This window comes from Petromyzon marinus, chromosome 60, assembly GCF_048934315.1.
Source record: "Petromyzon marinus isolate PM22_M1 ecotype Great Lakes invasive population chromosome 60, UKy_Petmar_22M1.pri1.0, whole genome shotgun sequence".
Classification (NCBI taxonomy): Eukaryota; Metazoa; Chordata; class Hyperoartia; order Petromyzontiformes; family Petromyzontidae; genus Petromyzon; species Petromyzon marinus.
Window position 1 is genome coordinate 8,210,817 of NC_133726.1, and position 26,930 is coordinate 8,237,746.

The 26,930-nt window shown below is 42.8% G+C and overlaps 1 protein-coding gene across 1 annotated transcript; it reads right to left on the minus strand.

The window, feature by feature from the left end:
* Nucleotides 1–810: 810 nt before the first annotated feature.
* LOC142905993 (intelectin-1b-like) lies at nt 811–19,075 on the minus strand. The gene is made up of 7 exons (XM_076053333.1): nt 18,776–19,075; nt 18,304–18,432; nt 16,858–17,111; nt 14,895–15,053; nt 14,186–14,309; nt 7,159–7,265; nt 811–1,582 (listed from the first exon to the last, which is right to left on the minus strand). Exons 1-7 carry the CDS (start codon nt 18,825–18,827, stop codon nt 1,418–1,420), a joined length of 990 nt encoding a protein of 329 aa, XP_075909448.1. The 5' UTR covers nt 18,828–19,075; the 3' UTR covers nt 811–1,417.
* Nucleotides 19,076–26,930: the final 7,855 nt, after the last annotated feature.

Below are 26,930 nucleotides of genomic sequence, written 5' to 3' on the forward strand. Positions count from 1 at the left end.
AAGAAAATGTGGATCTTAAAACTGGCACCCAATGGCCTAGTCTTGTGAATGATGATGTAAGGGGATCTGTAACGTCCACTCCAAAGCTGATGGCGCATATGATGATTCTTATAATTATCTCACCCTCAGTATTAATCAGGGGTGGCCGCTGCATTCGAACCGTGGACATCTGAATGAGGTGGAGAGCGTGCTACCGCTAAGCCATATCACCCCCCCCCCCCCCCCCCGAATGACAAGGGGAGAGAGAGCATTGACGTAACCTTGTCATCACAGCTGGATCGTGTGGGCAACATTTCATTACCTGGGCACTGGGCCCAGGTAATGAAATGGGGCACCCTGTCCAGTTCCTCCCCTCTTCATGACCTGCCGCCTGAGCGATCCTCTCCTGTGTGGGCCCTGGTGCAGTTGCACTTCCTGCAGAATCGATGGCTACACCACTGACCCCCTTCGCCCCCTTTGTGGGCCAAATTTGGGATTTGTTTTTTATTTTTGTGGGAGATCTGAAACCGCTGAAAGTAGTGTTCTTAAAATGAACCTTATGGCGGTACCCCGGGGTACCATAGCACCCCGGCTCTCGCATAATGTCCGTGAAGCAGTCACTTTTAGCATGTTGATGGTCGGCGATGCGGCAATCGACTCATCTCGACGAGCTGACACGATGCACTATTCAAAGTAAAAAATTTCGATAAGGATTTTTTATGCTGATGTTTAGCGTTTCGACATTGCGGAGAAGCATTGATTTCGGATTGATTGGTACCCCAGTCGCGGAGTGAAGTGCACCCTGGAAAAAAATAGTGTCCCAGAAATAAAATATTCAATTGCCTCGGCTATTTATTATTATTTGGTAATTCTTTAAAACACAAAGTGAAAAGTGAACAACAAGTGAAAATGCCAGACTCGGCAATAATGACTATGGGTCTGGGTTGGGGTGGATACAAATTGTTAGAAGAGAGGACAATCTACTCATCCTGACCATAACTGGATGACCAATCCGGAGTATAAGGGATGGGGTATACGTTATTTATGGATGATCGAATAGGACTTTAAATCATCTCTGGCAGACCACACATTAACATAAACCTTAGCATTTTATAATAATGACTGAAAAATTAATGTGCGTGTCGATAGAGCAAAATGAGGCCCTTACATTGAGGAAAGTAACTGGGCACTCTAAATATACGAAACATATCTGTAAAAAAAAAATATTTCATTCTCATGCGCCGATTAGTGCAGCAAAGATGCTGTCAGTAATGGATACATATTGTTTGGGTCTTCCGACTGTGGGCCGTATGAAATTGAGTCGTAAGCAACATTCGGCCCGCCAGTCAGTGAGGTCCCCTGCTCCTACCCTAGCACTAACCTTATGTCTGTCAATTTTTTGTAAATAAATTCACTTTAGTTGCTCACGGGGCGCTTTTCAGGTGGCAGATTTACGGTAGTAGATGAGGATGGCGGATTCCAGCAGCTTCTTTGATGCGCTCCATTCCACACCTGTCCCATAGCCGTTCCAGTCGAAGGCACCAAAGTCACCGCATTCCTTCGGGGATTCCTGAGGCACGTAACCGCCTCCGCCTACACAGAACTGTACACACAGATATTGGCATTTCCTTGAGTGGGCATGTGCTCGGGCATCACATGAGCGAGAGAGGAGAAAGGCTGATGTGGTTCAGGATGTGGAGCTGACTGGACTTGCCGATGACTGGTACCGGCAGAATCAAGACCGGCCCCTGTGTGTGGAGGAGGCCCATGAGGGACGCTACTGGGCAGTTGGAAACAAGTCGCTTTCCAACAACAATGAAAGCAAAATAGAGGTTTTTGGGTTAGATCGCATATATATAAATGTGTCGTTAAGACCCGCCACCACCCAACACAGCCGATTAGTAAGATTCGTCACGTAAACAGAACGTGCCAATTCGTTACTCGTACAGCACACCGGTGTGTTGGAGAGCCAAGCTACAACATTTACAAATTGAGTACGACGTTTCGCCAGTAATTTCAACTAGCTTCATCAGGCGACAGCCAGATTTGTGGAGATGTCCACCTGTTTCGTTCCTTATACAGAGGCGTAGATGTGGTGACCACGCAGTTGCGCTCTTGCACAATGTGTGGGGGGAGGGGGGTATACTGAGGCAACGTACATTTTGCATGTGTTCTAGATTTGAAGCTTTCGTGACTGCAAGGATCCATATGCTTTGGTTCTATTCAGTAAAGTCACGTAGGTAAAAAAACAAAAAAAACAAAAAATCACGACGTTTCGGCCACAACACAAGCGGCCTTCATCAGGTGAAGGGACCAGCCTGTCTCGAAGACTGCGCTGGAGTGAAACAGAGCCAAGCTCAGACTGCGACCTTTAAGCTGTGTGAGAGGGATTAAGGTGCCTCGACAAAGAGATTAGCATTTGATTGGCGAACTTAGCATGATGAAAGGTGTAGCACGCGGCAGTGCACCTTTAAGCTGTGTGAGAGGGATTAAGGTGCCTTGACAAAGGAATTAGCGTAAAAATTAGCATTTGATTGGCGGACTAATCATGATGAAAGGTGTAGCACAGTGATCGGCACGGGCAGTGCACCAGCCTGTGCTGCGAAAGTTTGGGGTACCACTACTTGAAAAAATATACTGTACCAATGAAAATTAGTTTAATGTTTAGTTCGATTTAGAACATCTTTCCAATGGTTGCTTAATTTGAAACCATCTTCTCGGTTGAAATTGTGTCTGTGTTTGTAGATCTGAATTGCCTCGTGAACAAATCTCTGAAAAAACCTGTGGGTTTGCAAAGAACCTTGGTATCGGAGAAAATTATATCGTGATCACCCACAGCGTTGTAACAGTGATCAGCCACGGCAGAAGAATTCGTTCTGCCGTGTTTCAAATCTGATTTGTGCTCGCGAATTCGGTCAAAGACATGTCGCTTCGTCTCCCCAAAATAGCAATCACCGCAGGTACAACTCAATCAAATGCTATTTTTTACGCTAATTCCTTTGTCAAGGCACCTTAATCCCTCTCACACAGCTTAAAGGTGCACTGCCGCGTTCTACACCTTTCATCATGCTAAGTCCGCCAATCAAATGCTAATCTCTTTGTCGAGGCACCTTAATCCCTCTCACATAGCTTAAAGGTCGCAGTCTGAGCTTGGCTCTGTTTCACTCCAGCGCAGTCTTCGAGACAGGCTGGTCCCTTCACCTGATGAAGGCCGCTTGTGTTGTGGCCGAAACGTCGTGATTTTTTTTTTTTACCTACGTGACTTTACCGAATAGAACCAACGAGTATGGATCCTTACAGTCACGAAGGCTTCAAATCTAGAATTGATAGCCTCTACGGGGAGGGTTTTCACCTATCTGTTAGAGCTTTTAACAGACAACGGGACAAGAAGTCACAGCTCATCGAGATGCTGACCTTCCTCAAAAGATGCCGCGACCACAAGGTAATGCCCATCGCCTTAACACTCACTTCTGCTGCTGTGTCCTCACCGAACTCTAAACAGATTCTGTTTAAGGCCAGCCTCGCTTTAATCTCAGAGAGGATAAGACTACTCCGTTTTGAACTCGATACTTTAGACAGGGCTCTCCTACAAGCTCATTTAACGTTAACACAAAAAATGTCTCCTTCTGATTGGAACCACGTAGACAACATGACTGCTTCATCTGCCGATTCACTTTCAATCAAATGCAAAGCTAACCTAATTGCTAAATTCAACCACCTATCAAAGAAAAACCCGGTTCCACAGATCACAAAACTAGACGCTAACAAAATTGTTATCAATCAGAGTAGCACCCCGATTTCGGACAATCTTAAAACAGTATTGGCTAAAGGACTAAATTTCGCTGTCACCCCAAAACATATACCGATAGATGATATCATTTCTCAGGTCGATGTAGCCCTCAAAGATATAGGACACATCCAAGCAGAGGTCGCGAGAGCTGAAATAGCTACTATTCTTAAGAATGCTAAGAAACCCGTTAGCAACATCAGCAAAGATGAACGCTCTGAACTCACGAAATTAAAAGAGAGACATGATATAGTCATCCTCTCAGCCGACAAGGGCAATGCCACTATAATTATGGATAAAAACTCATACAACAATAAAATTCAGGACCTTCTCAATTATGGTAGTTACTCAAAAATTAAAAATGACTCTACTAGTAGCCTAACTATGAAAACCAACAAGATCATCACAAGTTCGACCTCCCTAATTGAACCAACTAAACGTCCCTCCCTAAAACCTTCTGCTGCAAGACCCCCTAGATTCTATGGTCTTCCAAAGATTCATAAAGAAGTCACTCCACTACGACCCATCGTATCCACGATCAACTCCCCTACCTATAAGCTAGCACGTTTTCTGTCGGATACCTTGCTACCTTTCACTGGCAAGACCTCCTCAGCAGTACTTAACTCAGCCCAATTGGTTTCTATGGTCAAAGACGTTGTACTGTCCCCTGACGATATCCTTGTCAGCTTCGATGTGGTCTCCTTGTTCACCAAGGTCCCGGTACCTGATACCATTGATATAATTGAAGATTTGGTACAACATGGACTAAACCCCGAGGTACCTACGCTGGTCAGGCACTGTCTCACCAACACTTACTTCACTTGGAATGGTTCCTTCTACAAGCAAAATGAGGGTACTCCCATGGGTCCCCCCTTGTCACCAGTGATAGCCAATGTTTTCATGGAGAAATTTGAATCGGACACCATCCAGACTTCCATCCTCAGACCTTCCATGTGGAAGAGATATGTGGATGACACTTTCGTCATTTGGCCACATGGCCTCCCAGCTCTGAACCTTTTCCTACACCACATCAATTCCAGACATCCCGCCATCAAATTCACCATGGAAGTGGAGAAAAATGGCAAGCTACCATTCTTTGATGTTCTGTTTGAGAGGAGACCTGAAGGCTCATTGGGGCATTCTGTCTACAGGAAACCCACCCACACAGATTCCTACTTGAAGCCTGATTCCCACCACCACCCAGCCCAACAGAATTCTCTCATCAAAACTTTATACCATAGGGCTCATTGCATTTCGGACCAACACCACCTGACCAGTGAATTAAAACATGTACACCTGGCCCTCAAAAGGAATGGATACTCTGACCGTACCATCCGCCAAGCTGTTTCTCCCTCCATACAGAAACAACCACTTGATACTCCGGTCAAAACCATCACACTACCATATATAGCAGGCGTTATGAAAAATATCTCCAAAATTCTAAACAAACACAAGATCCAGGTCCGGTTCAATACAGTACATAAAATTCGTGATCTGATCCCATCCGTGAAGGATGTCATTCCTGACTTACAGTACCCCGGGGTTTACAAATTGAGTTGTACCTGCGGTGATTGCTATATCGGGGAAACGAAGCGACATGTCTCTGACCGAATTCGCGAGCACAAATCAGATTTGGCAGAACGAATTCTTCTGCCGTGGCTGATCACTGTTACAACGCTGTGGGTGATCACGATATAATTTTCTCCGATACCAAGGTTCTTTGCAAACCCACAGGTTTTTATCAGAGATTTGTTCACGAGGCAATTCGGATCTACAAACACAGACACAATTTAAACCGAAAAGATGGTTTCAAATTAAGCAACCATTGGAAAGATGTTCTAAATCGAACTAAACATCAAACTCATTTTCATTGGTACAGTATATTTTTTCAAGTAGTGGTACCCCAAACTTTCGCAGCACATGCTGGTGCACTGCCGGTGCCGATCACTGTGCTACACCTTTCATCATGATAAGTCCACCAATCAAATGCTAATTTTTACGCTAATTCCTTTGTCAAGGCACCTTAATCCCTCTCACACGGCTTAAAGGTGCACTGCCGCGAGCTACACCTTTCATCATGCTAAGTCTGCCAATCAAATGCTATTTTTTTATATGCTAATTCCTTTGTCGAGGCACCTTAATCCCTCTCACACAGCTTAAAGGTCGCAGTCTGAGCTTGGCTCTGTTTCACTCCAGCGCAGTCTTCGAGACAGGCTGGTCCCTTCACCTGATGAAGGCCGCTTGTGTTGTGGCCGAAACGTCGTGAATTTTTTTTTTACCTACGTGACTTTACCGAATAGAACCAAAGAGTATTATGCGTGTGCATTATGCGAGCCCTTTGAACTTGTCCTTCCTGTCTATTGTGTTTATTAAAATAGCCCTACCAACGGTAATCACTATTGAAGTACGTTGCCCTTCGTAGGCATGCATTTAAATAATTTATTATTTGATGATTCGCTTCCACGCAGCACTAAGACAGTAGCTATCCAAACGGTTAAAGTTATTTTGATTTGAAGGCGTGATGCGAAAGAGAAACGAGCAAAGCATCGGTGGGGAGCACAGGTGGTAAATATTATCAGCCGTCTATCTCGGTCAATTACCCATAATACCTGTGTCTGACTCCTCGCCAGGAAACCTTCAATGCTTAAAAGTGCATTATATTCTGGCACAAGCGCGACGATGACGTCACATCACGTCCCATGCAGACTCGATTCCTTGCAAAAGGTATATATTTGCTGTTTCAACATCTTGAAACGTAATAAAGTATTAAAGCTTTCGTGACTGCATAAAATTACTTATTGTTTTTTTTCGGTAAAGTCACGTATGTAGAAATACAATAAAATTATATTAAAACAAAAAACAATCACGAAGTTTCGATCACAACGCAAGCGATCTTCATCAGGTGTCAAGAACATATCACGGAGGTAAATACAACAGTTGAACACGAAATTTAACACTCTTCTGAAATTCGTGGTCCGCCAGGAAGTGTCTAACTGTGTTGTTGGCCTGACTGGATGTGCTTCACAAAATGTTTTTTCAGGTTTGCTGAATTCTAGTCTCTCATCTTTTTGCTGTATTTACCTCCGTGATTTGTTCTTGACACCTGATGAAGATCGCTTGCGTTGTGATCGAAACGTCGTGATTGTTTTTTTTGTTTTTTTTGTTTTAATATAATTTTATTGTATTTCTACATACGTGACTTTACCGAAAAAAACAATGAGTAATCTTGAAACGTGTTTTATTTGCCATAAAGGGTTAAAGCAATTATTATTTTTATACATTGTTACTAGCAAAAAGGTTCCATGATATAGTGTATACTGTATTTGTATGCACTGGTCTGTGCTGCCATCAGTGTAGCAGCGTGCTCGACAGCAAGTATTTGAAGTACTCACATGTTCAGTGTCACAGTTGGAGACGACCTTCAACCCAGAGCAGATGGCAAATGGGGCTCTCTCGTTGTTAAACACTCTGAATTGCACAAACCCTGATGTCGTTCCGCCTGTGGAAATTTGTCTCATTTATTGCATGCATTTATAACGGTCAACTTCACTTCTCATTAACAATGAAGCTTCTGCATTTCTGGAATGCTTAAATGGTCCACACGGCACCGCTCACTTTTCCACAGCTTTAGGATAATGATTGTTACAAAAAACCTCGCTTTTTTCAAGAGTGGGGTGACTGCAGCCATCGTTAAAAAAGTGTTGGGCACCGTGCCAGTCTCAAGAGAATTGTTGAAGAGGCCAACAACGAAGGGCCCTCAATGCAGAAAAGGTTATCCTACAATCGTCCACAAGGGGTGGGGGGGGGGGGTGTCAAATTGGGCAACATAGATCGAGGAATCACAGCGATCAGAGAGGTCAGTTGCAAAGTTCCGATTCGCGGGGAACTTCACCAACAAAGTTCCCTCAATCCAGGAGGTTGGGCAGATGAGATGGATTGAGAATTGGTTGGTATAGGCGGAGTTTGACTTCTATATTTGTGGGTAGGAGGGGGGGAATAGGGGTTTGCTTTGTCCCTCGCATTAGGAATCACGGGTGCATAAAATACCTTTATTTTTTATCGTAATTGTAAACTACTAAAAATAAATTAATTAAGGTGTTCAGTTTAGGAGCTTGTGTACAAGATATTTGGAACAGATAGTGAATTCATAAAAGATGTTTAGGTTAGATCGCGTAAGTATAACTTTGAAACCATTGGAAACCTCATTTGACAGTAACAATATATGATTATAGGTTTTTATCTCTTTTATCTGGCAACAAAACTAACACCTTTTTTACAAGGAGCCATGTTTACATTGACCATAATACCTGCAGTCGGAACGCAAACAAAAGACAACAACTCTGATAATGTATGCACTGTCCTTGAAATTGATTGGTCCACACCCAAGACAGCTTTCTTTAGAGCCTCGTCTCACAAGGTGTCAGTTTTGTTGCCAGATAAAATGGTAAAAAAACAATTATCATATTTTGTCACTGGCAAATGAGGTTTCCAATGGTGTAAATGCTTAACCCGAGCTCTCATAATCTGATGGTGCATTGTCTTTGAGTTGTGCGCCTTTTGGCGTCTTCTGGTCCAACACCATGTGAGACGAGGCTCTAAAGAAAGCTGTCTTCGGTGTGGACCAATCAATTTCAAGGACAGTGCAAACATTATCAGAGCTGTTGTTTTTTGTTTGCGTTCCGACCGCAGGTATTGTGGTCAATGTAAACATGGCTCCTTGTAAAAAAGGTGTCAGGTTTGTTGCCAGATGAAAGTGCAAAACACCAATTATCAAGTATAACTTTGTCGTAACCCTCCACCACCAGACACAGCCAGTAAGGTTTGTCACGTAAACAACGCGTCATTTAGTTACTACTACAGACCACCGGTGTGTTGGAGGGTAAATCCACAACATTTACAATTTGAGTAGAACAACGTTTCGCTGATAGTTACATCCAGCATCATCGGTCTATTTGCCTGAATAGTGAAGCAATCCACCTGCTTCCGGTCTTAAATAGTGCAGCAGGACGACGTCATCACTGAACCCATGAGGTGCAGAGATCAGAGGGGGAGGAGGCGGTATTGTAACTATATAATAGATTAGTCATCTGAATTTAGATTTCCATCATCACCCGCACATAAATCCTCTCTCATCAAGACACTCATACATCGGGCCAAAACAGAGTCAGATGGTGAAAGTCTGAGAAGAGAGATTAATCATGTTAAAGAAGCGCTACAATTAAATGGCTACAATTATGCTCAAATTAACAGAGCATTGAATGCCAAACCAAGATCGAACAGCAATACTGCTGAAAGCGATCAAAATTAAATTACCATATTGCAGGAGTAACCGACAAATTAGCTGGAGTTTTGGAAAAACTAAAAATCTGAGTAAGATTTGGCATGGTACACAACATTCTAAAACTATTATATTGTACTAGAGATGAATTGCCTATTTCTTGGGTCTTTCGTTACAGTCACGTAGACATGTTCAAAGAAAATAACAAAAATAACAAAAAAAACTATGACGTTTCGATCGCAACACAAGGAATCGTCATCAGGACAAAAAAAAATTTTCATATAAAAAATTATCAGGAGAAAAAATACTTTTTTCTCGTGATGACAATTGTTTGTGTTGCGATCGAAACGTCGTAGTTTTTGTTATTTTCTTTGAACCTATCTACGTCACTTTACTGAAAGACCCAAGAATATTAATTCCTGCAGTTACGAAAGTTTTAAGTCAAGATGAATTGCCTACGTTATCAACAATCCGCAAAGCTGTCTCCTCAGCCATGCAGAGACAACTTTCTGAGGATACAACCAAAACCATCACTTTACCGTACATAGCACGGGTTCATAATAAAGGTTTTGGGTTAGATCGCGTTATTTATAAATGTGTCGTAACCCTCACTACCCGACATGGCCAATCAGCAAAAAAGTGTCACGTTGACAAAAGACAAATAGTTCACTACTTTAGCTCACCGGTGCGTTGAAGAGTGAATCCACAACATTTACAGTTTTAGTAGTACGACGTTTCACTAGTAATTACATCCAGCATCATCGGGCAATTCGCCAGAATGGTAAAGCTCTTACTTGCTCACGGTCTTAAATAGAGCAGCAGGGTGACGTCATCATTTAACTCGTTCAGGTGCAGTGATTTGAGGCAGGGGGGGGGGGATATTGCAATTATATAATCGATTGGAAATCAGTCAATGGTTATTATTAGTAATGAGTTGTAGATTAGTAATTAGTTGTAATGTGTGTTATTGTGATTATATGCTACGTTAGTAATCCGTTAATTCGTATGTTTCCCGTATAAGGAATTGTAATATGCATTCTCTTTGGTTTTATTTGGTAAAGTCACGTAGATAAAATAAAACAAAATAAAAGAAAATAATTAAATCACGACGTTTTGGAGGCAACACAAGCTTCCGTCTTCAGGTGGAAAAGTCAACGCAGAATGTCTGTGTTAGGAGCACAGTTCAGAGACGACCTTGGATTATATACAGGTTAAGGGAGGGGGAGGAGTCAGTAAGGGGGTGTGGGTGGGTGGGAGGGCTGGGCTAAGCAGCTTTTTGATAGAATGCTGCGGGTAACACCCACTTCTCAAAGCTCACATCAAAGGGCTCCCCGATGTGGGCTCACAACATTATTTAATAATACGCTTCCAAGCCGCACTAAGCCTGTAGCTGTCAGAGCGATTAAAGTTATTTCTATTTCTCTCGATTTCAATGGATTCTCTAATTAGTCTTTGCCAGTAATAATTCGTTTTACACAACACTTCAACGTTATTAAAATCAATTGAGTGTCCTTGTTGACAAGCATGTTCTGCCACTGCCGACAGTTGTGGTTGAGATAATTTAATATTTCTTTGGTGTTCTTTTAATCTTATGCTGATGTCACGTCCCGTCTGTCCCGGGGGTTACCAAAAAGATTTCCAAAATCTTAAACAAACACAAGATCGTTTCAAAACGGTACACAAAATTTAATCCCATCTGTAAATGATGTGATTCCTGGTGTCTACAAACTGAATTGTGGTTGTGGCAGCAGTTACATTGGGGAAACGAAACGACATGCCTTGGACCGTGTTCGTGAACACAAGGCAGATCTGAAACACGGTGGGACCAATACCTCTGCCATTGCTGATCATTGTTTTAACTCTGTGGGCTCGCATAAAATGTATTTTTCCAAGACGGAGGTACTCTGCAAACCTATCGGCTACCTTCAGAGATTTGTTCATGAAGCCATCCAGATATATAAACACAGACACAAATTCAACCAAGAGGATGGGTACAAACTGAGCAATCATTGGAAGGACGCTATTAACCAGGTAAAATCTTAACGAACTGTGATGTTTCCATCCTACCTGCCTATGTCAGCTGTTATTTCCGACTCTCTGTGTGTGTCTCTCTCTCTATGCCTCTCTCTTAGATCTCTCATGCATTGCACTCTCACACCTTTGGATTGAACTCTCATGCTCACATGTCTTTTGGATTGCACTCTCATGCTCACATGTCTTTTGGATTGCACTCTCATGCTCACATGTCTTTTTGATTGCACTCTCATGCTCACATGTCTTTTGGATTGCACTCTCATGCTCACATGTCCTTTGGATTGCACTCTCATGCTCACATGTCTTTTGGATTGCACTCTCATGCTCACATGTCTTTTGGATCACACTCTCATGCTCACATGTCTTTTGGATTGCACCCGTTGGGTTGCACTCCCTCGTCGAGAAGGCCGCTCTTACAGTTACATGCTAATTTTTCACATTCACATCACTAGCCCCGGCCACTTTATAACCCTTGGGCTACACCCATTTCAAACCTTTTAAAAGTCTGCCTCAGCAGCAGAACATGCTTTCTCACCTGATGACAGACGCTTGTGTTGCGCCCAAAACATCTTGATTTATTTTATTTTATACCTACGTGACTTTACCGAAAGATCCAAGAATATGAATCCCTGCAGTCACAAAAGCTTTAAATCAAAATATATTAACGTAGTTTATTTTAGTTTTTTTATCGGTTCACTGTATGGTAGTTAATATATAGTCAGTGTATACCAAGTTACTTAATTTTAATAGCTCAGCTTATTGGAGAGTATATTGAGTACATTGATTATATTGATATAGTCTATATATAGTTTTTTCACATCGGTTTATTGTATGGTAGTAGAGGTAGTTGCAGTTCTTTAGCGTCAATATACTAAATGCCTCTGTTGATATGTAAACTCCTTTGTCAAAGCGCTCTGCTCCTCTCATCCAGCTTAAAATACGCTGCCAAGCTTAGCAGTGTTCATTAGGATGCTGTTTTTCCGACAGCTCTGTTCTTCACCTGAGGACGGCTGCTTGTGTTGTAGCCGAAACGTCGTGATAATTTTATTTTATTATGTTTAATTATTATTTTATTATTTACCTTCTACGTGACTTTACTGAAAGAACCAAGAATATGAATAAGATAATATGGCCTACCAAAAATCATAAAGAAGCTACACCCCTTCTTCCCATCGTCTCCAACATTGGCTCACCCACCTACAAACTGGTCCGATATCTGCCTAAGACCTTGCAGCCATTCACTGGTAAAACCACCTCTTCGGTACTGAACTCGGCTCACCTAGTATCATCAATTAAAGACATCTCACTGTCCCCAGGTGATTTGCTCGTGAGTTTCGATGTAGTTTCTTTGCTCACCAAAGTTCCTGTGCCCGATACTATTGCAATCATTGAAGATTTGGTCCAACAAAAATTGAATTCTGATGTACCGGTGCTGGTGAGATGCTGCCTCACCAATGCATACTTCACCTGGAATAGAAAATTCTATAAACAAACTGAAGGTACCCCAATTGGTTCTCCCTTATCTCCAGTTGTAGCCAATATTTTCATGGAAAATTTTGAGATGGACGCCATCCAGACATCCACTCTACGCCCGTCCTTGTGGTAGAGGTACGTGGATGACACGTTTGTCATCTGGCCACATGGCCGACCGGCTCTGAACCAATTCCTCAACCACATCAATTCCATACACTCAACCATCAAATTCACCATGGAGGTATAAAAGGATGGCATGCTACCTTTATCGAATGTCCTAATCAAAAAGAGACCAGATGGCTCAATGAGCCATTCTGTCTGCAGGAAAGTAACCCATACTGACGCCTACCTAAAACCTGTTTCCCACCGCCATCCATCCCAGAATAATTCCCTCATCAAAACGCTACACCATAGAGCTCAATGTATCTCCGACCATGAACACCTATCCAGTGAACTCAAACACGTACACCAAGCTCTCAAGGCGAATGGATATCCTGACTACACAATCTGCAAAGCCATCACCCCAACCGTTATGAAGGAGCCATCTGACGATCCAATCAAAACCATCACCTGGCCATACATAGCAGGGGTAACCAAAATATTTCCCAAATCATGAATAAACACAAGATCCAGGTCCGATTTAACACAGTACATAGAATTCGTGATCTGATCCCATCTGGGAAGGACATGATTCCTGGCATGCAATATCCCCGAGTCTACAAACTAAGCTGTATTTGCGGCAGCCTTTACATTGGGGAGACTAAGCGATATATCTCGGACCGTGTTCGTGAGCATAATGAAGATTTGAAAGACGGTAGGACCAATTCTTCTGCCGTGGCTGATCATTATTTTAATACGGCTGGCTCACACGAAATTTATTTTTCTAAGACAATAGTACTTTGCAAACGTTTATGAAACCATCCATATATACAGACACAATTTCAACCGAGAGGATTTTTATAAACCCAAAAATAATTGGAAATATGTCATCAACCACTTTGGGTCATGACTTGATTTTTTGTTTTCTTGTCAACCTCCGCCGTCAGCAGGGTGGGTGTGTGGAGCGAGGTGCAATGATTGCCTTGCGGCCCTTTGATTGGTGTAGACCCACTGCCGGTATCGTTGTTTTCTCCAACATTAACATTAGCTGCCCCACCCATGCTGCTGACACACTTGGGCTACGCCCATCTCTCAGCCTTTATAAACAGTTTGCCTTTAGAGGCTAACCCCCCTTTTCCTGATGACAACCGCTTGTGTTGCGATCGAAACGTCTTGGTTTTTGTTTTAATTTTTTATTTTATTTTTATTACTGAAAGAACCAACAATAAGTCTACATTAAAGACTGCCAGTACGCTCACTCTGGTTAATAACCAGGCTACAGTCTACATTATAGACTGCCAGTGCACTCACCGACGTTAAGAACCAGGCTACAGTCTACATTAGTTGTTCTTATTATTTTTATTTCAAATTTATTATTTATTTTTATCAGTTTCTTTTTTATTATTATTTTTCAATCTATGTGACTTTACCGAAAGAACCAAAGAATATGAATTCCTGCAGACACGAAAGTTTTAAGTCAAAATCTGTTAATCATACCGCATTGCAGATAAAGTACCAGTATAAGCAATACTTACTCAAACAGTTAGGGCAGCTGAGAGAATTGACGACTGCGTCACTTCCATAGTCATAAACAATGGGGTAGGCAGGCCCGTTATTGGTGGGACAGCTTCCGGAATTGTACGTTAATGGGAAGAAATTCTGCAAACAAAAGGAGAACCATCAATCAATATTTACCTGAAAACAACAGAACAATGTTACGCCACTTAAAATGTGTTTATTCATGTGTACGCTCCCATTAAGATCACCCATATCATGTATGCGTTTTCCTTTTCGTCAAATCATTGCTAGATTAAGGTCTACCAACACCTTTGTGGGTCATCGGGGTACGTGGCCATACATCAGCACATTGGACAAGTGCAGATTGGTGGAGGTAGGGAGCATACATGTGGAGGCATAGACATACATAGGGACATATATCGCTCCACTGTCCATTGCTATCCACTGTAAAGGCCTGACGGCGCGATAACAACCTGTACCTCCTGGTCAATGGGCATTAATTTCCACCAGAGTTATCTGGGGCTGAGCTCCAGAAATATATCCATTAAATTAAACCTTGCAGGTCAATTATTAAATCACTATGCAAGATCTATCCTGATTAGCTTCTGAGATCTGAAAAGTTTAGGGCCTTCAAGGTGGTTTGGCCAAAAGGCATATAACACCCCAGTACAATTTTGATATAAGGTTATCAACCTCATCAGTCACAAGTCAGACAAAGGACTCTACCTTGAAAAAGGAATAAAAGCTTCCTCCAAAGGCAGCCAGAAACTTCGACTCCGTGTGGTAGCGAAAGAGCGATGATGTCTTCCACGCAGGTAAAGGAGTCCCGTTAGGAACATGCCACACTGCTATGTCATTTGCCTCCAGATCGTAATATCCCGGGTTCTGAATAAATAAAACACACACACAGCACAACTACAATAAACAACTTAACAAAGCGGACATGCGTATTTACGAATGAACATTTTCTTCGCCTGTTTCAGCACCTTCACTTAAAATAATCAAGCAATATCATATATATATGTGTCTATGTTGGCAGACCTTCAAAGCAATTGTTTTATCTTTTGTATGATTTCCTCCTACATATCATTTGGGAGATCCACAGCGTGATGGATGGACACAAATTTTATGTACGTATAAGCTACCTGCTTCTACATTTGTCTCTGGTTCCTTCCTAAAAGTTGTTGGGTTCAAAGTTTCGCTTCTACAAAGTAATTGCAGCACCACATCTATTACCATCCTTAAGGGAAAGAACACTGATCCGACCTCTAACCCCCAAGAACGGGTTTGCAGGTTTGAGCATTTCTGTCAGGTCTTGGAGGGAAACCCCTTCAACTCAAATAACATCATGGGACAAGGTGGGGTTGACACTGCTAGGGCCACAGTGCCTCAACTATTGGAGGAAGTAGCTGCTCCCCATGAGTCGTTGGGTGTCGTGCCATCTATTAAGGAAGTGCAAAGGATGATCTGGAGCTTGAGACCAGGTAAAGCACCAGGTAGAGATTGCTTCTCAAGCGAACTGCTGAGGGAGGACGGTGATTGTGTGCAGACATACCCTATGTTACATCATTACAACCATCTGGTCCACATGACAGGTTTCGCAGGATTGTAAGGATTCCATGGTGGTGCTCATTTTTAAAAGGGGGACCACACTGATTGCAACTACCAGGGCATCTTCCTCCTCGGTGTGCCGGAAAAGATCCTGGCAAGTATTGTCAAACACCGCCTTGCCAGACATGCTGAGGAGAGGCTTCTCGATAGGAGCAGTCGTGCACAGACACCATTTTCTCCGTCCGTTTGCTACAGCAGAGGTGTATGGAATTTCAACACGACCTACATATCTGTTTTATTGACCTAGTCAAGACCTATGGCACCATCAATAGGCCGGGCTCTTCATGCTTTCTGAGTCCAAGACCCTCTGCTCACAATCATCACGGACCTTTATGATGGTGAGCAGGCCCCTGGTAAAGCTGTGTGACAATGAGTTGGAGCCAATTTCTGTTTCACTTTGGCGTGGGACAGGGATACTCTTTAGCCCCTACACGATTTAACATCTTTTGACCACGTAGCTCAATAAACTTTCGATGGATGTACAACTTGAGTTTCCATCTGGGATAGATAACATGGGAGGTGGAGTCAAGGGATGGCTCCCTATTGGTCAACTGTGTTACATATGCAGATGATTTACTAAATTCTGCCCACTCTGAGAAGGATTTGAAAACAATCCCTCCTGCTGAACTAAGCGATGGGGCCTTATTATCAGCCCCACAAAAACAAAGCCACCTGCCTGGCAGCAAGGTCTTGGTCAAAATTAGTTAGGCGGCATTATATTTACATTGGTTGCATAACGTTTCATGGAAGCTACCTAGTTTGTCACTCAACACAAAATTTCAGTTCTTGACCGGTCATGCCCTCCCTTCTCTATGCTTGCGAAACATGAACCCCCCCTAATCTAACATCTATGCTGGTTAGAAACATTTAAAACTGGCCTGCAAATGATCCATCCTGGGTTTAACCAGGCTGGATTGTGTGAGTAGCTAACAAATCCTTGAAAGATCTGGACACAGTCCCTATCTGAGCTTCTCCGGTGGGCAAGGATGCGTTGGCTGTGTCAAGTAGCCCGCATGCTCATGCCGCTGCATTTGTACGAATCCAAATGGTCGAAGTGCCATTTGAGTAAACGACAAACCTTGTAGTCGTCATCAGTCGCCGACTCGGGCACACCAAATGTGTTGAGGTTGGCCCAGTTTTTATCCCCGTCTATGAATGGAACTGCAGAATTGCTGCCCTGCTGACTGGTCCAGCGGTCTCCCGTGGTACACTTGGCCGCGATGTTGTTCTCGTGGACGCTGGCGACCAGGGTCCAGCCTCCTCCGTTGGTGTTCATATCGCAGAACGCCTGGTAGGACTGCCCGCTCTTCGTTTGCAGCGAGTATAGCCCATCTTTCGTGAGCAAAGGGAACAGATTCAACAAATGAGTTGTGTGGATGTAGACCAAACGTGGGTTTCTCAGTGTGCTATCTTTCCATTGAAAGAACACGTGTGATACCCAAACCAATTATGTAGGTAAATATATATTTTGGTACAGTGTGCAGTGCTGTGAGGTTGAAAGAGGGGGCAACTGCAGTGGCATGGGTCAATTAGTTACTCGGAGATGGTGGCTGGGTCACGTGGCATGCATGTGTTTTGTTACTGGGTTAAAGGGGGTGCATCACGTGGTAGGAATCATGGGCATGGTTTGGTGGTACCACAGCTATGAACAGACCCCACCGACATCCCCTAGCGTGCCCTGCCATCCACCAACATCCCAGATGAGGGATCGGGGATCCAAGGGAGGGCTGAGGAAGTAGGGGACGAGCGGCAGGAAGTGGGAGGACGTGCAAATGACAAATTATTACTATGAATAAACTTTTAGAACTAAAACTTTTTGTATTTTACCAGGAGAGGCCTACTGAGCTATACAAGGAGTCCTCCAATTACGAATTCCCGACTTATGAATACCCATACTTACTAACCAGTTTCCATTAAATATTTAAAAACATTGACTTAAAACGCAAACTCGCAATTGCAAACTAAGCCACGGCACTATTTTGTTCAGAGAAGCCTCGGCAAGATGCGGGCAGCCAAAGAGTCGCAAGGGGGCAGCCAAAGAGTCGCAAGGGGGGCAGCCAAAGAGTCGCAAGGGGGTAGCTAAAGAGTCTCAAGGGGGGCAGCCAAAGTGTCGCAAGAGGGGCAGCCAAAGAGTCACCAGGGGGGAAGCCAAAGAGTCGCAAGGGGGCAGCCAAAGAGTCTCAAGGGGGCAGCCAAAGAGTCGCAAAGGGTGGAAGCCAAAGAGTCTCAAGGGGGCAGCTAAAGAGCCTCAAGGGGGCAGCCAAAGAGTCGCAAGGGGGCAGCCAAAGAGTCGCAAAGGGGGCAGCCAAAGAGTCGCAAGGGGGCAGCCAAAGAGCCTCAAGGGGAAGCCAAAGAGTCGCAAGGGGTGCAGCCAAAGAGCCTCAAGGGGGCAGCCAAAGAGTCGCAGGTTGCCGACCCCTGGGCTAAAATGTCAGAGTCGGATCCCCGATATCGGTGTCAGCTGAATTAGGGGTAGATCTCATTTAAATTAGAAGACAGCGTTGTGTGAAGCATCTAGCCTCACCTCTCTCTGTTTTTGTCTTCTGTTTGATTTCAAGGCATGAGTGTGGCGGCTCCTCGGACCATTTTTTTGGTGGAATCCCACTGCAATCCTCTGCTGAGAAGCACACTGCTGTCCTCACAACAACGGCACCTGTAAGCACAAGGCATTAGCATCACCCAGATTAAAACCCCACAAGCAAAGCGCAGCATGATTCTTTTGGCGATCCCAACTCGGTGGTTTAACTCTCAGACTTCATTGTTGTTTCATATCTGATTATTTTAGGGGTTGAACAAATTGAACTTCATTCAACTTTGTTGTCCTTTCCCCACACCTCTGATTCGCACGGTTGCATACGCACGTTTCAAAATAATTTTAACATTCATGTGCATGTTACTGTGTAACCGGGTAAAAAGAGTCTCAAGGGAGTCAAATTACGTACTTGCAAATTGTATCGATTATATAAATTAGTAAACTTTTATAAAAAGGAACTCACATAAAAGTGTCGTGGAAATGCTCAGAAACAGCGGCAATTTGAAGAGCCCCATGGATAAGCAGCGATACCACGCAACTCTCTCTAACTCTACAACGATCAGAAGCCTGTAAATACAATAAAAACAAACCGCTGCAGGTAACAAAAGCCCTAACGCAACTTGTGAAGATTTACTGTGAGCACTAGAGTGAGAACAGAATCGGTTATTAGTTTAAGACACCAGCCTTGCAGACTACAGCAGGAGTGGTCAGCTCTGTGAGCGTTGGACAGACACTTATAGTTTAATGCCTGCTTACAGCAACCAATCAGGGAAGTGTATTGTGGCAGGAAATAGGGGATATGGAAATATTTTCAGGGTCAGCCAAGTTGAATATCCCGTGCTACTCATAACAATGTCCTCATCTACAAATAATAAATTAACATAAAAACACACAAAGCTGACATCTATATTATGCAAATCCACTTTACAATGATCATTGACTCTTAGAATGCTTATGTTTTAAGTACAGCTTTACCATTATTTAACGGTTGATTACATACATTTTTATAATCAATTAAATTTCGTCGAACCCCCAAACAAAACACAAGTGGAATATACGTTGGGAGAATTGACGACAGTGAGAGGAACAAAATGAACTGTTGAGTGGGGATCGAGGGAAGGCACATGATGATGAAGACACGGGGTGAGGAAAATGGCGAGACAAATCAGATAAATCAGAGACCACCTACTCGGGAAGGAAGGAAACGGGAGACAATCGTCTTGTTTTTGTCCAACAGTGGAAAGTTACAGCTTTTGAATACAAGTGGAAATTTTAACCCAATATGTTACCGCCTCACTCGGCACAAACGACGCCCGCCTGTAAAGTAGAACTGAAATAAAACCCTGTTAAAATGGTAAGTCTATTCCACTGTTTGTGCCTAACATGAACGTTGTTCCAATGGTAAAATTGTGCACGCATTATTGCAGTAATATTTACAGTGCGATGAGTTAAAAACGCAACTTCATGCTTAGAAATCCCAAAAAACACGTTTTTGCGTTAATCATTAAAAATAGAAACGAATTGGAATTTATTTAACATGTTCAGGTTCAATCTTGATTTGAAGCTTTCGTGACTGCAGGAATCCATACTCTTTGGTTATTTCGGTAAAGTCATGTAGGTATAAAATAAAAAAAATCACGACGTTTTGGGCGCAACACAAGCGTCCATCATCAGGTGAAAAAGAACGGTCTGCTGCTGAGACAGACTGTTTTTAAAAGGTTTGAAATGGGAGTAGCCCAAGGGTCATAAAGAAATGGGCGGGGCTAGTGATGTGAATGTGATAAAGTAGCATGTAACTGTAAGATAGGAGAGTGGCCTCCTCCATGAAGGCATGGAAGTGGCTATGTTAATGTGAGAGATTAGGATGTTAATGCAAAATCGAAAAGTGGTGCAATTCAAAGGCATGAGTGCAACCCAAAGGGTGCAATCCAAAGGGCATGTGAATATGAGTGCAATCCAAAGGCATTAGAGTGCAATGCAAAGGACATGTGAGCATGAGAGATCTAAGAGAGAGGCATAGAGAGAGAGAAAGACACACACACCGAGAGTCGGAAATAAGAGCTAACATAGGCAGGTAGGATGGAAACATCACAGTCAGTTAAGATTTCGATTTGAAGCTTTCGTGACTGCAGGGATTCATATTCTTGGTTCTTTAGGTAAAGTCACGTAGAAGGGAAATAATAAAAATGAAACGTAATAAAATTCTCACGACTTTTCGGCCACAACGCAAGCAGCCGTCCTCAGGTGAAGAACACAGCTGTCGGACAGACAGCGTCCTAATGAACACCGCTAAGCTTGGCAGCGTATTTTAAGCTGGGTGGGAGGAGGAGAACGCCTTGACAAAGGAGTTTACATATCAACAGAGGAACTTAGCATGTTGATGATAAATGCAGATATGGGGTTAGTCACTCCTTGTGGAATGTGTAGGCGGGGTCTCAAAGTCATATTTTGTATGTAGGATTAGCAGCAGTAAAGGAAGGGAAATTTTAATAATAAAGAACTGCAACAGCCAACCCACCGCGTATCAAGCTAGTGCATTATGTGGAAAACAAAAAATGAGTTTCTAAAGAACTGCAAATACCCTACTACCATACAATAAACCGATGTAAAAAAAGTAAATATAAACTACATCAATATAATCAATGTACTCAGTACACTCTCCAATAAGTTGAGCTATTAACATTAATTAAGTGGGTATACACTACACTATATAATGACTACCATATAGTAAGCCCATAATAAAGGTTTTTGGGTTAGATCGCGTTATTTATAAATGTGTCGTAACCCTCCACCACCCGACACGGCCAATCAGCAAAAAAAGTGTAACGTTGACAAAAGACAAATGGTTCACTACTTTAGCCCACCGGTGTGTTGAAGAGTGAATCCACAACATTTACAGTTTGAATACGACGTTTCGCTGGTAATTACATCCAGCATCATCGGGTAATTCGCCAGAATGGTAAAGCCCTCACCTGCTCCCGGTCTTAAATAGAGCAGCAGGGTGATGTCATCATTTAACTCATTCTGGTGCAGTAATTATATAATTGATTGGTAATCAGTCAATGATTATGATTAGTAATGAGTTGTTATGTGTGTTATTGTGAATATATGCTACGTTAGTAATCCGTTAATTAGTATGTGTTTCCCATATAAGGAATTGTAATATGTATTATTTAATAATACGCTTCCAAGCCGCACTAAGCCTATAGCTATCAGAGCGATTAAAGTTATTTTTATTTCTCTCAGTTTTCATGGATTCTCTAATTAGTCTTTGCCAGTAATAATTAGTTTTACACAACACTTCAACGTTATCAAAATCAATTGAGTGTCCTTGTTGACAAGCATGTTCTGCCACTGCCGACAGTTGTGTTTGAGATAATTTAATATTTCTTTGGTGTTCTTTTAGTCTTATGCTGATGTTACGTCCCGTCTGTCCAATATAGCATCTGCCACATAAACAATTAATCCGAAATACACCTTCTGTTGATAATTTAGGTAATTCGTCTTTAGTGCAAGATACTAGTTTTTTAATTTTGTGTACTGTACCAAATCTTACTGTAATGTTTTGCTGTTGCAAAACACGGGCTAATTTATATTCTTAGTTTTTTCGGTAAAGTCACGTTGAAGAGAAACAACAAAATAATAAAATATATATAAAACAATAAAAACATTCTCACGACGTTTCGACCATAACTCAAACGGTCATCTACCTTAAACGGGCTAATTTGTCAGTTACTCCTGAGATATATGGAATTTTAATTATTTTAACAATCTGATAATGCGATCTAACCCAAAAACCTTTATTATGAATAATATTGGTCGCGAAAGCCTTCGTATATAGTAAACCGAAAAAAAAACTAAAATATAAACTACATCAATATAGATTTGAAGGTTTCGTGACTGCAATGATCCATTACTGTAATTTTTCTGTGCTAGTTACACCTGATGATGGAAGCTTGTGTTGCCTCCAAAACGTCGTGATTTGATTAACTTTATTTTTTATTTTTGCCTACGTGACTTTACCGAAAGAAGCAAAGAGTATACATCAATATAATCAATATCACCAATATAAGCTCTAACATTATGCATTATATTGATATGCCTCCAACTAAACTTTTTTATACATCACACGACTATAGATCGTACTATACACTGCCATAGACAAACTCAAACATTGAATTATACACTGCGTTACAATACACTACCATTTCCCTTGGACTAAATATTGTAATATTACACTATTATTCTACAAACCCTTCTGTATACCATACTGCTGTATATTCACTATACAATTACGATACTATAAATTACCTTAAACATCATATTAAACATTACACTATTATACTATTTGTTATACGATCTACTATACACCATACCATTAACCGTCGCGTGAATGGTACTAAGAGGAAGCAAATAAATGTCAATGGGAGAGTGGTAGCAGGAAACTTGCAGCGGAGCAAAGAGAATACAAAAGCTATATAGTCAATGCCAGTGAATGGAATGCGGTCTGAAAGTCACCGTAAAAGGGAACACAATCAATCAAGACCCGAATTAGTTTATCACGTTCTTCCGATGATTGCTGAGGCAGAATCCATCTTCTCGGTTGAAATTGTCTCTGTGTTTGTATATGTGGATGGCCTCATGAACGAATCTCTCATGGTAGCCGGATGGCTTGCAGAGAACCTCCGTCTTGGAGAAGTCAACGTGATGTGAGCCCACTGAATTTTAATAATGGTCTGCCACGGCTGAGGTGTTGGTCCTACCGTGTTTCCCGTCTGCTTTGTGTTCACGGATGCTGTCCGAGACTTGTCGTTTGGTTTCTCCAATGTAACTGCTACCACAGAGGCAACTTAGTTTGTAGACGTCAGGGTACTGTATGTCTGGAATCACATCTTTTAAGACGGGACAGATCACGGATTTTATGTACTGTGTTGAATGATCTTGTGTTTATTCAGGATTTTGGAGATTTTTTGTGACCCCTGCAATGTAGGGTAAGGTGATAGTTTTGAATGGCTCCTCAAGAGGATCCTTCTTCATGGTTGGAGTGATGGCTTTGTGGATTGTGTAGTCGGAGTAACCATTAGCCTTGAGAGCTTGGTGTACGTGCTTGAGTTCACTGGCAATGTGTTCCTGGTTGGAGATGCATTGGGTTCTATCGTGTAGAGTCTTGATGAGGGAATTCTTCTGGGATGGATGGTCGTGGGAATCCGATTTTAGGTAAGCATCCGTATGGGTAGCTCTCCATCTTTTTCGACTTCCATGGTAAATCTGATGGCTGGGTGTATGGAATTAAATTGGTCGAGGAATTGATCTAAAGCAGGCTGGCCATGTGGCCAAATGACAAAAGTGTCATCCACGTACCTCTTCCATAAGGTCGGGAGTAGAGTGGCAGTCTGGATGGCGTCAGTCTCAAATTTCTCCATGAAAACGTTGGCTGCAACCGGAGATAGGGGGGAGCCCATTGGGGTGCCCTCAGTTTGTTTGTAGAAAGTTCAATTCCAGGTGAAGTATGTATTGGTTAAGCAGTGTCTCACCATGGGGGGTACCCCCATGGTGTCAGGTACATGCACTTTGGTGAATAAGGAAACCACATCAAAACTGTCAAGCAGGTCGTCTGGGGACAGGGAAATACCCTTGATTTTCGATACCAGGTGAGTAGAGTATAGTAACGCAGAGGTGGTTTTTCCAGTGAAAGGCTGCAGGATTTCAGACAATAAACGAGCCAGTTTGTAGGTTGGGGAGTTGATAGTAGAGACGATGGGACGAAGGGGTGTATCCTCTTTATGCATCTTTGGTAAACCATATAATCTTGGTGGCCTGGCTGTATAAGGTTTAAACGAGAGCTGTTTGGTTTGATCAATTAATGCGGTTGAATCAGAAATTATTTTGTTGGTTTTTATGATGAGCCTGTTGGTGGGGTATAGCTGCCATCGTTGAGTAGTTCTGGAATTTTGTTGTTATATTCTATTTTATCCATGATGACAGTGGCATTGCCCTTGCTGGCTGAGAGGATGACAATGTCATCCCTCTTTTTTAATTTAGATAATTCAAAACGGTCATATTTGCTAATGTTGCTAGCTTAGATGCCAGTTAAGATGCCAGCTAGCAACATTAGCAATAATATATAGTCAGTTAAGACTGTACCTGGTTAATAACGTCCTTCCAATGATTACTCAGTTTGTACCCATCCTCTTGGTTGAAGTTGTGTCTGTGTTTATATATCTGGATGGCTTCATGAACAAATCTCTGAAGGTAGCCAGTAGGTTTGCAGAGTACCTCCGTCTTGAAAAAATAAATTTCGTGTGAGCCCAGAGCATTAAATCAATAATCGGCGACGGCAGAGGTATTGGTCCTACCGTGTTTCAAATCTGCCTTGTGTTCACGAACACGGTCCGAGACATGTCGTGTTGTTTCCCCAATGTCACTGCTTTCTTTAGTAGTTACATTGGGGAAACGAAAGTGGCTATGTTAATATGAGACATGTCGTTTCGTTTCCCCAATGTAACGACTCAAAGCAGTTACATGTTAATTTCTCACATTAACATCACTATCCCCGCCCATTTCTTTATGACCCTTGGGCTACTCCCATTTCAAACCTTTTAAAACAGTCTGTCTCAGCAGCAGACCATGCTTTCCCACCTAATGACGGACACTTGTGTTGTGCCCAAAACGTCGTGATTTATTTTATTTTATACCTACGTGACTAAACCGAAAGAACCAAAGAGTATGTTCAGGTTGTTTAAAAACCCACTTAAAATAGATTTTAAAAAATCTTCGCCATTACGGTATTGTACATTTTAAGTAGACATCCCCAGCGAGCACCAGCGATGATGTTTACGCCAAGTCGTGAGGGCTCAATACAATATCACAGAGAAGTAAGTTCACCAGGGTTGGCCTTCGGGGGGAATGGCGCCCCGTGCGAACTTTGCATTGGTTACCTCCAATTCCACTCGTGTTATGTTCTGTGAGAGAGGGAATTGGAGCATGCCTGTGCATGTTTGGAAATGTGATAAGAATTCTAGATTTGAAACTTTCGTGACTGCAAGGATTCATACTCTTTGGTTTTTTCGGTAAAGTCACGTAGGTAAAATAAACTAAATAAAAACAACTAAATTAAATCACGACGTTTCGGAGGCAACACAAGCTTCTGTCTTCAGGTGGAACAGTCACAGCAAAATAACTGTATCAAGTGAAGAGCTCTGAGACACCCGAGATTATATACACGTTAAGGGGGGGGGGGGGGGGGAGGAGCCAGGAAGGGACGTGGGTGGGGGAGAGGGCTAAGTTAAGGGGGGGGAGGAGCCAGGAAGGGACGTGGGTGGGGAGGGGGAGGGGCTAAGTTAAGGCGCCTTTTGTTATACTGCAGGGGGTTCAGGGGGAGCGATGGCACGCTGAAAGCAAGCGAGTACAACCCACTGGAAGAAATGGAAATGGCTGTGCAATTATAAGGCAGCTAAAGTTTGACTTGGTTGATGTCATCTTTACAATTGTTGCTCAATTTAAAGTACATTTCCTTCCTGGGCCTGGCCACCTACTACGGACGCTTTTGTAGGAAAAGTTTAGAGAGGTCGCCCCCCCCTATGGCCACTGACCCTTACTCGCCTAAAAAAACCTGAGTTTTCAACGAACACCAGAATGCCGGTCTGCCTCCAGAGGGGTTCAAAAGCTGAATGACTAAAGCACCGATCTTGGCCCACCCGGACTTCAACCGGGAGTTCTCCCTCGACACAGAGAGCCAAGAGCGGGTCATCACCTAAGCCAGGCACACCTCAAGGGGGCAACGCTGAACTACTCCATGACCCGATGAGAGTTGGTCACCATCGGGTTTGGCTGCCGACAGATGCGGTCGTACATCGATGGTAGGACACGTCACATATGAAACTGATCGTCAAGTGCTGTGGCTCTTATTCTGCTTCAACGAGCCCCGGGAGAGGCATTGCATAGCTGGGGAGTGGGCTTGGACTAAACCAGGAGTGGGAAGACATGCACGCTGGAGTTTACATGGCGCGAGGTGACTACGCATTTAATAAAGGAGGCATGGCTTTTATTTTTCGGTTTTGTTGCATTATATCCCCCCCCCCCATGCTACACACAATCGTTGCCTCCATAGTGGCGAGGTGACGGACCCAACCTTCCCCTATGGGTCCCCCTGTATGAAAACGTGATAACCCTGGTTCGATGTGCATTTTCTTCCTCTTGTATACCTGGCACCGCACATGTCCGAACCACTTCACAAGGATGGATGCATGTCAGTGGTTGCTAGGAGTTACAGCATCACTCCCGCTACCACCAGCCAATCAGCTGCCAGAAATAAGACCCTAATGTAACGTGGCTCCCGTTGTTGCATCAAGTTCCCGAGCAACACCCTGGCTGTGGTTGAGGTATTCTGTACGTTCTAGCTATTTATGTTTTTTTTTAAGTCATCCGTGATTTGCGTTTGCATTTATTCGCGTGAGTGCGTGTATGTAATTGTTCAATTGTGTAATTTTGCGTAGGAATTCTGTGCCTGTGTTTTTGTGCGAGTGCATTTTCGTTTGTTTGGGTGTGTCTATCTCGTGCCATGTCGGCCTTAATAGGTGCTGGCACAATAACATTATTGAAATCAAGTTTGATAACAT

Bases quoted from the DNA above. Each gene is read 5' to 3' on its own strand.
- LOC142905993 (XM_076053333.1), bottom strand. From the start codon at position 18,827: ATGGGGCTCTTCAAATTGCCGCTGTTTCTGAGCATTTCCACGACACTT. The intron at 15,054-16,857 runs GTTTGTCGTTTA...TTATTTATTCAG, and splicing joins CGACTGATGACGACTACAAG to AACCCGGGATATTACGATCT. The intron at 14,310-14,894 runs GTAGAGTCCTTT...TTTTGTTTGCAG, and splicing joins GCTTTTATTCCTTTTTCAAG to AATTTCTTCCCATTAACGTA.